The 13,393-nt window shown below is 50.1% G+C and overlaps 1 protein-coding gene across 1 annotated transcript in view; it reads right to left on the bottom strand.

Moving 5' to 3' along the window:
• LOC100081752 (DAB2 interacting protein) overlaps window positions 1-1,516 on the bottom strand; it is a 349,972-nt gene extending 348,456 nt beyond the window's left edge. Inside the window, exon 1 of the mRNA XM_029062225.2 lies at window positions 1,173-1,516. Within this exon, the coding sequence (XP_028918058.1) occupies window positions 1,173-1,212 (40 nt within the window). The 5' untranslated portion in view covers window positions 1,213-1,516. The remainder of the gene's footprint in view (window positions 1-1,172) is intronic.
• Between the last annotated feature and the right edge of the window lie 11,877 nt (window positions 1,517-13,393).

The raw sequence follows: 13,393 nt of genomic DNA, 5'->3' as shown, positions 1-13,393 counted from the left end.
AGGGAGACGGTCCTTTTTTTTTTACCGAATAAGTGGGTGGAGGGCTCGCTTCGGAGTGAAGGACAGCCCCTCCTTGCCACAGCCCAAACTCGCATTTCGATTGTCCCCCAGGCTGAGGTCTTTGCAAGCCCGGCCAGCGTCGGGGGTCAGGACAGTCTCTGCAGAAAGGGGTTTGAGCGATAAACAAATTCTCCTCGTAGTTTGGTGCCGTTTTGTCGGTTTGCCGGCCAGGAGACAGCGGCTCGCAGCATTTCGGCCCAATAAATCTAGAGGACGCTCCCAGTTCCTCGCCGGGGACTTGAATTCCGGGGGGCTTATTGGTGCCGTCTCCATCTCCATTTATCTCCCGGTTATTACTAACTCATTTCATCACCCAATCGTATTTATCGAGCGCTTACTGTGTGCAGAACACTGTACTAAGCGCTCGGAAAGTATAATTCGGCAACAACGACCCTCTGCTCCTTCCACCGCTTCTCCAGGCAGTACGTTTCGACAGTTCGGAGGTCCCAAAGTTATTTCCTTCGCTTCTTGGCCGAGGATGGGCAAACACCCTCCCTCTCTGATCTCCCCCGCCCCCCCCGACCCCGCCCCAGGACTGGCGCACGAATTCTCCGGCCGAGTCGCGACAGCTCTGATCCAGGACCTGTCCCGAACGGGCAGGGTCGCAGGGCCCCCTCCACCCCCCCCCCCCCCGCCTCGGTCAAACAGGGATAATAATAATAATGATGATGACAGTGATGATGATGATGGCATTTGCTGAGCGCTTACTATGTGCAAAGCACTGTTCTAAGCGCTGGGGAGGATGCAAGGTGATCAGGTTGTCCCACGTGGGGCTCATAGTTTTAATTTCCATTTTAGGGATGAGGTAACTGAGGCACAGAGAAGTTAAGTGACTTGCCCAAAGTCACCCAGCTGACAAGCGGCGGAGCCGGGATTTGAACCCATGACCTCTGACTCCCCAGCCCGTGCTCCGAGGTGTACGACAAAGGGCATTTGTGGGGTGCCCACAACCGATTCGTGCGACCAAAAAAAAATAAAAATCGAAGAAATACAGAAGATCCAGGTCCTCCCCCTTCCCCTCCCCTGCTCCACAGGATCAGGATGCTGTCCCTGCCCAGCACTTTCTTGCTCCCGGCCCCTTGCCCAAAATCCAGACCAGCCCCGCTGCTCACCATTGGGGTTGTCTTGACCCAGAAGATCGTCGGAGTCCATACTTCACGGATCAAAACATCCGACAGGCAGGACTCCATGCAGCAGCGGCAGAAAGACGGCAGTGGGCCGAGGCAGCCTCACCTGATTTATGAATTAGCGCTGCGTCCATGAGAGCCCGGCTTTCTCCTTCTGTCCGCCGTCTGGCTGCTTTTCCCGCTCGATGACTGAGTATCCCTGCAGGCAGGCCCCTTTCCAGCATTCTCCTCGATGCGTTACATTTAAAGTAGCAGCAGCCACTTTCGCCTCCCTCGGCCTCGGTGGAAACGTTGGGACTGGGACGCGAGCTGACTAAGAGAGTTTAAAATAAGAACGACCCGCAGGCATCGCTGCGTGGCTGTGGCGGCTGGCATTCCTGCGCTTGCAGAATTGAAAAAAAAAAAAAAGGGAAAGAGAAAAAGGAAGTGATTAATGCTCTCGGTAGGACCCGGGCCCGGAGGTGGGGGCGGGGTCTGGAGGGGAAGAAAGTCGAGGTAAACAGCAGTGGCATGGGCACGGACTAAGCTTTGGGGAGGTCAGGGAGCGCCCTGATCCAAGGCCCAGCTGCCCTGTGAGCCCCACCCGAGACCACCCACTGCACGGCCACCCCAAGGCTAGGAGGGAGGGGAGGAGTGGGGAATCGACGGGATGAAGCGAGCCAGTGGGATTCCTTTGACCCGGCACCCCTGCCATCCCCGCCTGGGTCCCTGCAGCAGCTAGACAGCCTGCCTCTTCCCTCTCTCCACTGCCCATTATGCGCAAACAGATGCCTTCCCGGGCTTCACTAGCTCGAATGCCCAGAGACAGACTTAGCCTCCCCACCTCCTCCTGCAGGAAGGCCTCAGAGGATGAACGCTGGGTGAAGCCCTGCTTGCTGAGCCCGGACTCCTCTGGCCAGAAGTGAAAGCAGAAAGCAGCATGGCCTAGTGGAAAGAGCCCGGGTTTGGGAGTCAGAAGACCTCAGCCCCAATCTTGGCTCTGCCACTTTTCAGCTGCATGACCTTGGATGAGTCACTTAATTTCTCTGCGTCTCAGTTCTCACCTGTAAAATGGGGATTCGATATCTGTTTTCCCTCCTACTTAGACTGTGAACCCCAGAACGGAACAGGGACTGTGTCCGGAATGATTGTCTTGTATCTACCCCAGTGCTTAGTACAGCGCTTGGCACATAGCAAGCATTCACCAAATACCACCATTATTATTATTAAAGTCAGCTCCAGTCTTGTAGGGCATTGTACCAGGAAAGCAGCAAGTGCTGGTGAGGCCATTCTGGTATTAATATTTTAAAACAGATACATTTTTCCTCTTCAGCACAGACCCTCCCTCTGCCATGGCTCAGAAGAAGGGCTGGCCAAGGGTTTGGGGTTTTGGACTAGGGGCTTTATTAGGGTGTGGGAATTGAACACCCCCACTGATTTGGAGGCTCCCATAATTGTGTTTGTGAAGGAGCTGGCTTGGCCCTGCTGTGATGCCCACCCTGGCCCGAGACTCTCAGCAGCACCGTCTGGTCCCCCGTGGGGCACCGGAGGATCTGGAGCAGCTCTGGGGTCTCAGAAAGCTGGCTCGGATTCCCACAGTTCCAGCTGTTTTGGGGGGTGGCACACAGTCCGGCCCAGGGACCAGTGGGCTTCCAGTGTCCTTACCAGGCTGTCGAGCGATCTGGAGGAGCTCCTATCCCTCTATCCCACAAGACCCACACACAGACTCTGCCTGCCCACTTGCTGCCATCCTCCTTCTCCCATTCCTCCTGTTCCCAACCAGTGCCTGCCTACTGCTCTGGGAAAAGAAATAGTTTACTTTCAACTCTACTTCTGATCAGAGGTCTGCATGCATATGTGTCTGTACATGTATGTGCATGCACATGTGCACTGATGAATGCTTACACATGGATATATGTTTGTGCAGCCACATCTGTGGGCACACGTGCATAGGCATGTGCATGTGTGTCTATGTTTGTAGTGACTCATGTGCATGTGTGTACCTGCATGTGTTGGGTTAAGTTCTCCCAGGCCAGAACTCTGGACAGAGGCGTTCCACAGGTGTGGCCCAGAACTGGTCTCTGGTCCCCAAGGCCTGCAGCAAAGAGAGTATCTTCTAGGGCTCAAGGCTTCATCCTCCTCCTCTAGACTGTGAGCTCATTGTGGGCAGAAAAGTGTCTCTTTGTTGTTATATTGTACTTTCCCAAGCACTTAGTACAATGCTTTGCACACAGTAAGCGCTCAATAAATATGATTGAGTGAATGAATTCTTTCCTGCCTGCAAAAGAGAGGGTATCTACAGTACCCTGGGCCTTCTATGGCTCCCCTCACCCTGGCATTACCAGAGCAGACTCTCCGATAAGGAAATTAAAAACTAAAAATCACTTTCTTAATGAATCTCTCACCCCAAATCTCTCCCCCACCCCACCCCCAGCTCCACTGGACTCCAACTCAGTAATGTTTCCTCAGGGAGCCAGGAATTCAGTGAGGCTCTCTCATAGCCCCAGCCACTACGCTTTCTGACCATCATGGCGGAGGTCAGATGGATGCTCCAATACAACAAGTCCACTTCCCTGTGAACAGAGGATACTGGTAATTACAGAAGTGATTAGCGGGAGGTGGAGCTGGGTCAGATTGTGTTGGCAAATTGGGTACTGGGTGGGAGAAATCATGGTGATCTTTCCAGGGGAGGTGGGGCTCAGCTGTGATTTCGGTGAGCTGGGCTGTGGAGAAGCAGATAGGCACCACACCTAAGCAGGACCAAACTATCCCACCAAGTCCTGGGGCAGTCGCTGGGGAGGAAAGAAGGAGCAAAGGCCTAGGACAGAAAGAGAGGGTTTGGATGTGGGGGGAAGTGGAGCTCAACCTGGAGCACATTCCTTCTATAAATATCTTTGTCTTCGCTGGGTTTCCCTTTCTGTATCCTTCTCTCTCTCCCTCTGTCTTCTGATGCATTTCTCTGCCTCTCTTGCCTACCTTTTTCTCCCTCCTTTCACTATTTGTCCTGACTGAGAAGCCCTCCCCTGCATCCCCCGTCAGACCTTCAGAAAATCTGATCCTTTTACTTTTCCATTCAGCTCTTTGCCATTATCCACCATTAGCCCTGGCTCCATTTCCCTCAAGAGCTCAGTGGGCAATCACCTCCCAAGGGAACTCAACCTCTAGAGACCCTCAGAGAGGCATTGGCCCTGATGGCAGGGGCCGGCTCTGAAGAAGAACATGTTCTAACTGCCAGGAGATTGGCCTCATTGAGGAAGCCACTTCCAAGGTCTATTCACATCAGCACTCTATCACCATGCCCCCTCTTACCTCATTTCGCTTCTCTCCTTCTATAACTGCACACTTCACTCTTCGGGTGCTAACCTTCTCACTGTGCCTCAATCTTGCTTGTCTCACCACTGACCCCTGCCCATGTCCTGCCTCTGGCCTAGAACACTCTCCCTCCTCAAATCTGCCAATTACTTTCCTCTCCTTAAAAGCCATACTGAAGGCACATCTCCTCCAAGAGGTCTTTCCTCATCTCCCACTCCCTTCTGTACCACCTTGACTTGCTCCCTTTGCTCTTCCCCCATCTCCCTGCTCCACTGAGCTGGGATTAGAACCCAGCGTGGCTCAGTGGCATGAGCCCAGGCTTGGGAGTCAGAGGGCATGGGTTCTAATCCCGGCTCTGCCACTTGTCAGCTGTGTGACCTTGGGCAAGTCACTTAATTTCTCTGTGCCTCAGTTACCTCATCTGTAAAATGGGGATGAAGACTGTGAGCCCTACTTGGGACAACCTGATTACCTTGTATTTACCCCATTGCTTAGAACAGTGCTTGGCACATAGTAAGCACTTAACAAATACCAACATTATTATTATGTATACATCTGTAATTTTGTATTGATGTCTGTTCATTTGCACTGATGTCTCTCTCCCCCTCTCTAGACTGTGAGCTCGTTGTGGGCAGGGAATGTCACTCTTTATTGTTGCATTGTATTTTCCCAAGTGCTTAATACAGTGCTCTCCACATTATAAATGCTTAATAAATGAGATTGAATGAATGAATTAATGAATCCTGATTGTCTACCCACCCCGCACTGGCTCAGGAAAGCTGTTAACACTCAATGGAAGTTCCTGTGGTTTGACTGTGGCCTAGAGTGTGGAAAGATTCCTTAGAGGGTTAGTGTAGGGATGGAGTGGGGCTCAGAGGCAGGCAGGGCAGGGGTAGTGGGAGGTGGTTAGGGGCTGAAAGGTGCCCCTCGCCCCCCTGCCTCCATCACCAGCAAGCACCAGATCAGTGGTCCTCCAGCAGAGCCCCACCCTTGAGGCTAGGGACAAAATTGCCCAACATCCAGTATTAATGTAGGTACCACGGTGTTAGCTCAATGCAGCTCGGGTCAAACCAGATAAGTGCAGTCGTTGATTGACATCAACATCCAGGAACCACCTCGGTTTCCAACCTGCTCCCAGGCCCAAGCAGAGTAAGAGTCAAACAGAGATATTTATTGAGCACTTATTGTGTGCAGAGCACTGAAGTGCTTTGAAGAGAGAGTACAACAGTTTAGATTGGATAAACACGATCCCCGATCTGGAAGCAGCATGGCCTAGTGGATAGATCATGGGCCTGAGAATCAGAAGGACCTGAGTTCTAGTTCTGGCTTTACCATTTGTTTGCTGAGTGACTTTGGGCAAGTCACTTAACTTCTCTGTGCCTCAGATACCTCATCTGTAAAATGGGGATTAAGACTGTGAGCCTCATGTGGGACATGGACTATGTCCAACTGGACTTGACTTGTATCTACCTCAGTGCTTAGTACAGTGCCCGGCACAAAGTAAGCATTTAACAAATACCATAAATCAATTACTGGCAGAGAGAAGAGAAGAAATATATCAGAGCACAATTTTGTGGTGAGAGAGGAGAGGTGGAAGCAAAATGACCCTGGGAAAAGAGGCTGGGACTGGGGGTCAGGAGACCCATGTTCTAGAACCTCCTGACCCTCCTAAACTCTCCTGAGGAAGCTCTATTAGGCTGTCCTCTACTGGAGTACTGCGTGACCTTGGGCAAGTCTCTCTGGGCTCTAATTTCCTTATCTGAAAATGGGGATAAGATAGATTGTGAACACTGTGTGGGAAAGGGACTATGTCTCATCTGAGAAAAAGTGTGGCTTAGTGGAAAGAGCCCAGGCCTGGAAGGTAGAGGACCTCAGTTCTAATCACAGCTCTGCCACTGGTCTGCAGTGTGACACTGTGCAAAACATTTCATTTCTTGGTGCCTCAGTTTCCTCATTTCTAAAAAGAAGATTCAGTACTTACTCTCCCTCCTACTTAAACCGTGAGCCCTATATGAGACAGGAACTCAGCCAATCAATTATATTTACAGAGCACTTACTATGTGCAGAGCACTGTACTAAGCACTGGGGAGAGTACAATATAACCTAGTTGGTAGACACATTCCCCGCCTGCATGTGTCCAATCGGCTTATATTGTATCTGCACCAGTGCTTAGTAACGTGCTTCACACTTAGCAAATACTATAACTGTTATTATTCTCATTATTGCTATAACCTTGTAGCCATACCTATTAGTATTATTAGCATTATAACCTTGTATCTACCCCAGGACTTTACACAAAGTAAAGGTTTAATAAATGCCATAATTATAGAAGGAGAGGGAGAGAGAGGGGAAAAAAGCTAAAAATCCCAACCAAATGTGGGAAGCACTGCCCCTCTGGCCAACTGGAGAACGCCCAATGGAACAATTTGTTACCAAGTGATTTTTTCAGTCCAGGGAGCGGCAGACTGACCACTCGGGAACAACTGTAGCAGGGGCCATGTCCTGAGCGAGCAGCCAGGCCCACTGGCTCCCAGATTCCTGCAGGCCCCACAGACGCTGGGGCAGAGGGCATGGCCAGAGGGACCATCCAGGCCTGGGCAGCCTGGATTTCAGAACAGTCGCCTAGGACTAGGCCCAAAGTAGCACTTGGCTGCTTTCACGGTGCGCGTGGATGCATGGTGGAGTCCTCTATTTCCCCCTTCTCTGTTTACCTCTTTTAAAGCTCAGCTACAGAATTCTTCTGATTCTTTAATTACACGGAGGAGGTTTTCCAGCAAAGCTACTTATTATCCAAGTCTCCAATTTACTGCAGAACGCGATCTCTGCAATTTGGGTTGGGGAGTCTCCGCAGGCCCCTCGCCCCTCCCCAGCCCCACGAGCACCAGGACGTCAGAGCCAGAGCTGAGTCACTGCCTCATGGCCCTTGCTTCTCCCCGGGGAGTGTGATTCTGGGGCAGGAGGTCCCCTAGGTGACCCACTGGCCCATCTACTCTTCCGGCAGGCAGGAGGTGGGGGGGGGCCCTCCCCCAAGAGCAACCCCAAGTCTGGCTTTTGGCAAATCACACAACTTTCAACCATGACCTTAAAACAGAAAAACATTCACTATTATTATTATTTTTAATAGCATTTGTTAAGCACTTCCTATGTGCTAGGCACTGCTAAGCACCGGGGTAGATACAAGTTTATCGGGTTGGACACAGTCCCTGTCCCACATAGGACTCACAGGCTTTATCCCCATTTTACAGATGAGGTAACTGAGGCAAAGAAAAATGAAGTGACTTGCCCAAGGTCACATAGCAGACAGCTGCAGAGCCAGGATTAGAACCCAGGTCCTTCTGACTCCTGGCCCCATGCTCTATCCATTAGGCCACACCGTATCTCATCTTTATATTAATGTCTGTTTCCCCTTCTAGACTGTAAGTTTATTGTGGGCAGGGAACATGTCTTCCAACTCTGTTGCATTGTACTCCCCTAAGTGCTTAGTACTGTGCTCTGCTTACCATGGCTTAGTGGAAAGAGCATGGATTTGGGAGTCAGAGAATGTGGATTCTAATCCCGGCTCCGCCACTTGTCTTCTGTGTGACTTTGGGCAAGTCACTTCACTTCTCTGTGCCTCAGTTACCTCATCTGTAATGGGGATTAAAAGTGTGAGCCCTACATGGGATAACCTGATTACCCTGTATCAACCCCAGCTTAAAACAGAGCTTGGCACATAGTAAGCGCTTAACAAATACCATCATCATTATTATTATTATTGAATGATTGATTGACTAATAACATTCCACCTGGAGGAATCGGGGTCAGAGGAGGGCAAAGAGGAGGAGAGGGCTGTTTTGGAGAGAGGCTCAGAATGGCCTCAACATGGAGGTACAGGAAGGCTATCCCTGGAGGACAAGGGCCCACAGGAGAAGGCTCTTGCACCCTTTGGAGGAGGGCACAAGGCAGGGGGGCCCAGAGATGGTGGACAACAGGAGTCAGGGAAGAAGGAGAGAGGATCTAGGGGTGGGCTAGCATCCATTTTCCAGCAGAGGAGGCCTCAGGGCTTCCCTGGTCCCTAGGACACCAAGTGAGGGTAAACTGCCCGTGAGCTGGGGTTGGACTCAGTCCATCATTGACTCATCTTTCCAAAAGACTCTGGGCTCTTTGGAGGACATAAGCTGCAGAAAGATACTACTTCAGAGTCAGCCATGCCAGAGTCTGGTTTCCAGGGAATTGTTTGGACAGAGAGTAACTGGGCCTTGGATTTTCTCCTTCTCTGGCTAGCACCCTGAAGTGTTTTTTCTTTCAAAGAAACACCCTCCAAAGGACCAGATATTCCCGTGGGAGCCAGTGCTCATTAATATTGGAGAATACAGTCCTCTGCCTGAGCAGGGCAAGAGCTGGGTGGATATAGGGGGATGGCTGAGATGATCTCTCAGAACCCACCCCTCAGAAGGCCAGGAGGTCACTCCCACTGGAGCAGAATACCTGGTCATGCCACTCCACTCCTATGGGCTGAGGTTCAGGGCCCATCACAGGGCTCAAAATAAATTAATGTGGAATGCAGGCAACTGGCAATCAATTACTAATTAACTCCCATTTTTCTTCCAGAAGTGTCAGGTCATGTCTGTAGCTGAGAGAACTCTTGTTCTCTCATTCACTTTGCAGTGAGTTAAGCCGAGCAGCCTGCTAATGAGGCTCCTAATTGACTAAGGGCCATGACCAGGAGAATCACCAAGGAGAATGATGAGAAGGGGGAGTGTGGCCCCGGCGTCCACAGAAACTGCAGTGGCAGAAAGAAAAAAAGACCCAAACACATGCAACTGCCTTCTCTAAGGTCTTGTAAAATGGGCAAGCAGCCCCAGAAGCAGGGTGATGGACAAAATGACCCCTGGGAGCCGCCCCTTCCAAGTCCAGAACATTTTCTTTCTTACCCTGCCAGATTCTGCCACATGGGAGATAAGCTGCCCAATCGCATGCCACGGACAAACCCCAGAGGCCCTTGCTCCAGTGTAGGGGGAGAGATGACAGACCCATCCATCTCCATATCAAGCAGAAACTTCTGACTGTTGTCTTTAAGGCCTTCAATCATCTCTCTTCCCCAGCTATCGTCACTCTTCTCCTACTACAACCCAGTCTTCACACTTTGCTCCTCTAACAGCAACCTACCCACTGTGCTTCATTCTCATCTCTGTTGCCATTGACAGCTTGCTCGTGGCCTTCCCCTCCTGTCTGGAATCCCTCCCTCTTCATATTTGACAAATGACCACTTTCCCCTATTAAAACCACATGTCCTCCAGGAAGCCTTCCTTGACTTATCACTCATCTCCCCACCCTTTTTCCCTCCTTCCTACATCATCTAGGCACTTGAGTCCATATTCCCTAAATGCTTTGCTACTCATCCCCACAACACTAATGTACATTTCCTTAGACTTTGCCTCTTTCCCTAACAGTAATTTATTTTAATGTCTCTCTCCATTGCTAGATAGTAAGGTCTTTACGAGCAAAGATCATGTCTTCTTAGTCAATAGAACTTTCTCGATCACTTAGTACAGTGCTCTGCACACAGAAAATGCTCAATATATAAATACTCCTGTTCGATTGATTCTATGAAAGAATTAATTCATTCATTCATTCAATAGTATTTATTGAGCGCTTACTATGTGCAGACCACTGTACTAAGCACTTGGAATGAACAAGTCGGCAACAGATAGAGACAGTCCCTGCCGTTTGACGGGCTTACGGTCTAATCGGGGGAGACGGACAGACGAGAACGATGGCAATAAATAGAGTCGAGGGGAAGAACATCTCGTAAAAACAATGGCAACTAAATAGAATCGAGGCGATGTACATTTCATTAACAAAATAAATAGGGTAATGGAAATATATACAGTTGAGCGGACGAGTACAGTGCTGAGGGGATGGGAAGGGAGAAGGGGAGGAGCAGAGGGAAAGGGGTAAAAGAGGGTTTAGCTGCGGAGAGGTGAAGGGGGGGTGGCAGAGGGAGTAGAGGGAGAAGAGGAGCTCAGTCTGGGAAGGCCTCTTGGAGGAGGTGAGTTTTAAGTAGGGTTTTGAAGAGGGGAAGAGAATGAGTTTGGCGGAGATGAGGAGGGAGGGCGTTCCAGGACCGTGGGAGGACGTGGCCCAGGGGTCGACGGCGGGATAGGCGAGACCGAGGGACGGTGAGGAGGTGGGCGGCGGAGGAGCGGAGCGTGCGGGGTGGGCGGTAGAAAGAGAGAAGGGAGGAGAGGTAGGAAGGGGCAAGGTGATATAGAGCCTTGAAGCCTAGAGTGAGGAAGAAGGGCTCCCTGTGGGTCTGCAGGCTGTAGCTTGGGGCTCAGGGACAAAGAAGAGAGCTGAGACACTTCTGTCCATCTCCTCCCCACCCCCTCACCCCCCGGCTCCACACACCCTCCCATTCCCCTCTGTTGCAGAGCCTGCTATTCCCAGTGGGAGACTAGAACCTAATTAGGGTTAGGGTTACAGTTACAGTTAGGGCCAGGGATGCTTAGAATCCATCTTATGCCAGGAAAAGGGTCTTTTCCCCTTCTCAGGCTGGATAGGAATAGGCAGGGCAGAAAAGGCAGCAAATACGGTTTTCCTACTCTGCCTCCCTGCAAGTCACTGAGCCAGACCCCCTCCCCCGGCAATCTCCATCTTACCACCCATCCCCCCCTGCCCCAGTAAGCACAAAACGTGAACTTGGCAGACTGTTCCCCAAGGACACTCCCTGAACCAGGGTCCTATTCCCTGGAGTACTATCCCTTGCCAGTCTGGTATCTCATTTCCTGGACAATGCCCCACACCTATCTCCTTCCCTGACTAGATTTCTCTGCTATTTTGACTCTGTTCTTTCTGGTGTCAGAACTGCAAAGAAGCTAAAAGAGAGCCCATCTCATCCATCAAAAAGGCACCCAAGAGAGGCAGTGTGACATAGTGGAAAGAGCATGGACCTGGGAGTCAGAGAACCTGGGTTCAAAATCCAGCTCCATCACTGATCCGCCACTTGACTTTGGGCAAGTCACTTAACTTCTCTGTGCCTCAGTTCCCTCATCTGTAAAATGGGGATTGAGTGTGAACCCCACATGGACTGTGTCCAGCCTGATTAGCTTGTATCTACCGCAATGCTTAGTATAGAGCTAGGCACATAATAAGTGCTTAATGAATGCTACTACTACTAATAGTGGTAATCCAAGCTTGTTTTGGGGAGGATCGGGTAAGGGGTGAGAGAGAGCTAAAAGCCTAGGTAGGGGAGATGTATGCTTTTTTCTAAGGAAAAGCTGGCAAAGCTTCACTGGATCCCTCGAACTGCCCCATTTTATCCTAGGAACTCTCCTTTCCTGAAGCCCAAAGAGTAAATTTTGGTTGAGTTTTTGGCTAAGCTTTGAAGAAAATGTTCAGAAGCTACTTCCTCCTGATTCTGACCATTTCTGGATTGGGATCAATCATTCAGTCACTCAATAGCATTTATTGAGTCGTAACTTTGTGCAGAACTGAAGGAGCATACGGTGTATCAGAGATGCTCAGTCTTTCATTCAGAGATGAGGTGGAGAGGAGGGAGGGAACGGGAGGGAGAAATTGTGTCGGAGAACAGAGCGAACTCTAGCTAAAATGTGACTCTTTGTGGCAACTGTCAATGAGATCCCCAATCCTTTTCCTGCCGACTAACAGTCAGACTTCTGCTGGGATCCTTTGGGTATTTTTATCATTGTCAGTGTCTCTCCCTGTGTTCTGGAGCAGTCTGGTCTAGCCCGGCAGTGCTGGGATGTTAGATAGTAGTAATCTCTTTCATCGAGTTTTGACTTAGGGAAGTGCATTGTACTAACTGCTTGGGACGTGCAGAATGAAGTAACACATTCCCTGCCCACAAGGACCTTGCCTTGTAAGGGGAAGACAAACATAAAAATATTTCCGGCTAATCAAATTTGAAACTTTCTAGGCTCCAAAGTCATCTCAGGATAGGACTTGTAGCCATTCTAGAACTAGAAGCTGAGCCACTATGATTTCTGATTCTAAAGTACAGACTGTAAGCTCGTTGTGGGCAGGGAATGTGTCTACTGTTTTACTGTATTCTCCAGGCGCTTAGTTCAGTGCTCTGCACACAGTACGTGCTCAATAAATGCCATTGATTGATTGATTCTAACATTTCAGAAGAGAGCTTCCTCCATTCCAGTTCTCCCATTTATCATTACAGGACTCCAGGAAGGGTCCATCCCTAGGTGATTTTGAATGATGTTGTTTTGCCTGCTGTAGCTGCTGCTGCTGCCAGCAGAGGAGTGAACACTCATCTCCCAGCACAGTTCACTAAACGGCCCTGCCTCACTTTCCCTCTGCTGCTTTTCTCCCTCAAGTTCAGTTAGTTGGACTGGAAGCTGGCCTCAAACACTCAGAACACAGTCTCTTCCTGTCCCCCGTCTACTTCTGCTCTTGTTTGAGAGGCAGTTCAGTCCTGTGGAAAGAGCCTGAGTCTGAGAGGCAGAGTCATTTTGTTGCTAAAGAATTGCCTGCATCTTCCACCTCTGCCTTATAGGTAACTTGGGACAAAGCTACTTGACCTGCCTGAGCCTCATCACTAACAGGGGAATAATAATACATACCTCTCCATACCTCACTGAGATATTGTGAGGACAAAATGTGGTAATGTGAAAGTTCTTTGGAAGAATTAAAGGGCCATATAAATGCAAAATATTATTGTTCTCCCTTTCTCCCAGGGTTTCATGGTGTCACGGGGATGAAACTGGGCCTTTTTGTGATGCCTCAGTCAACCCCTCCACTTCTAACCACTCACTTATTCAACTTTCCCAAACCCTATCTCAGACTTCGGCCTGGGGCTCGGCTTCAAACCACTGGGGTTTCCTCATGCTGTCTTCCCTTCCCCACCTGGAGTCTCTTCCAGCTGACCACAATCACATCACCTTACTACTGCCCAAGGGTCA

Source organism: Ornithorhynchus anatinus, chromosome 4 (genome assembly GCF_004115215.2).
Source record: "Ornithorhynchus anatinus isolate Pmale09 chromosome 4, mOrnAna1.pri.v4, whole genome shotgun sequence".
NCBI lineage: Eukaryota > Metazoa > Chordata > Mammalia > Monotremata > Ornithorhynchidae > Ornithorhynchus > Ornithorhynchus anatinus.
The sequence above is the reverse complement of the archived record's forward strand: the minus strand, read 5'-3'. Positions and strand labels throughout refer to the sequence as shown.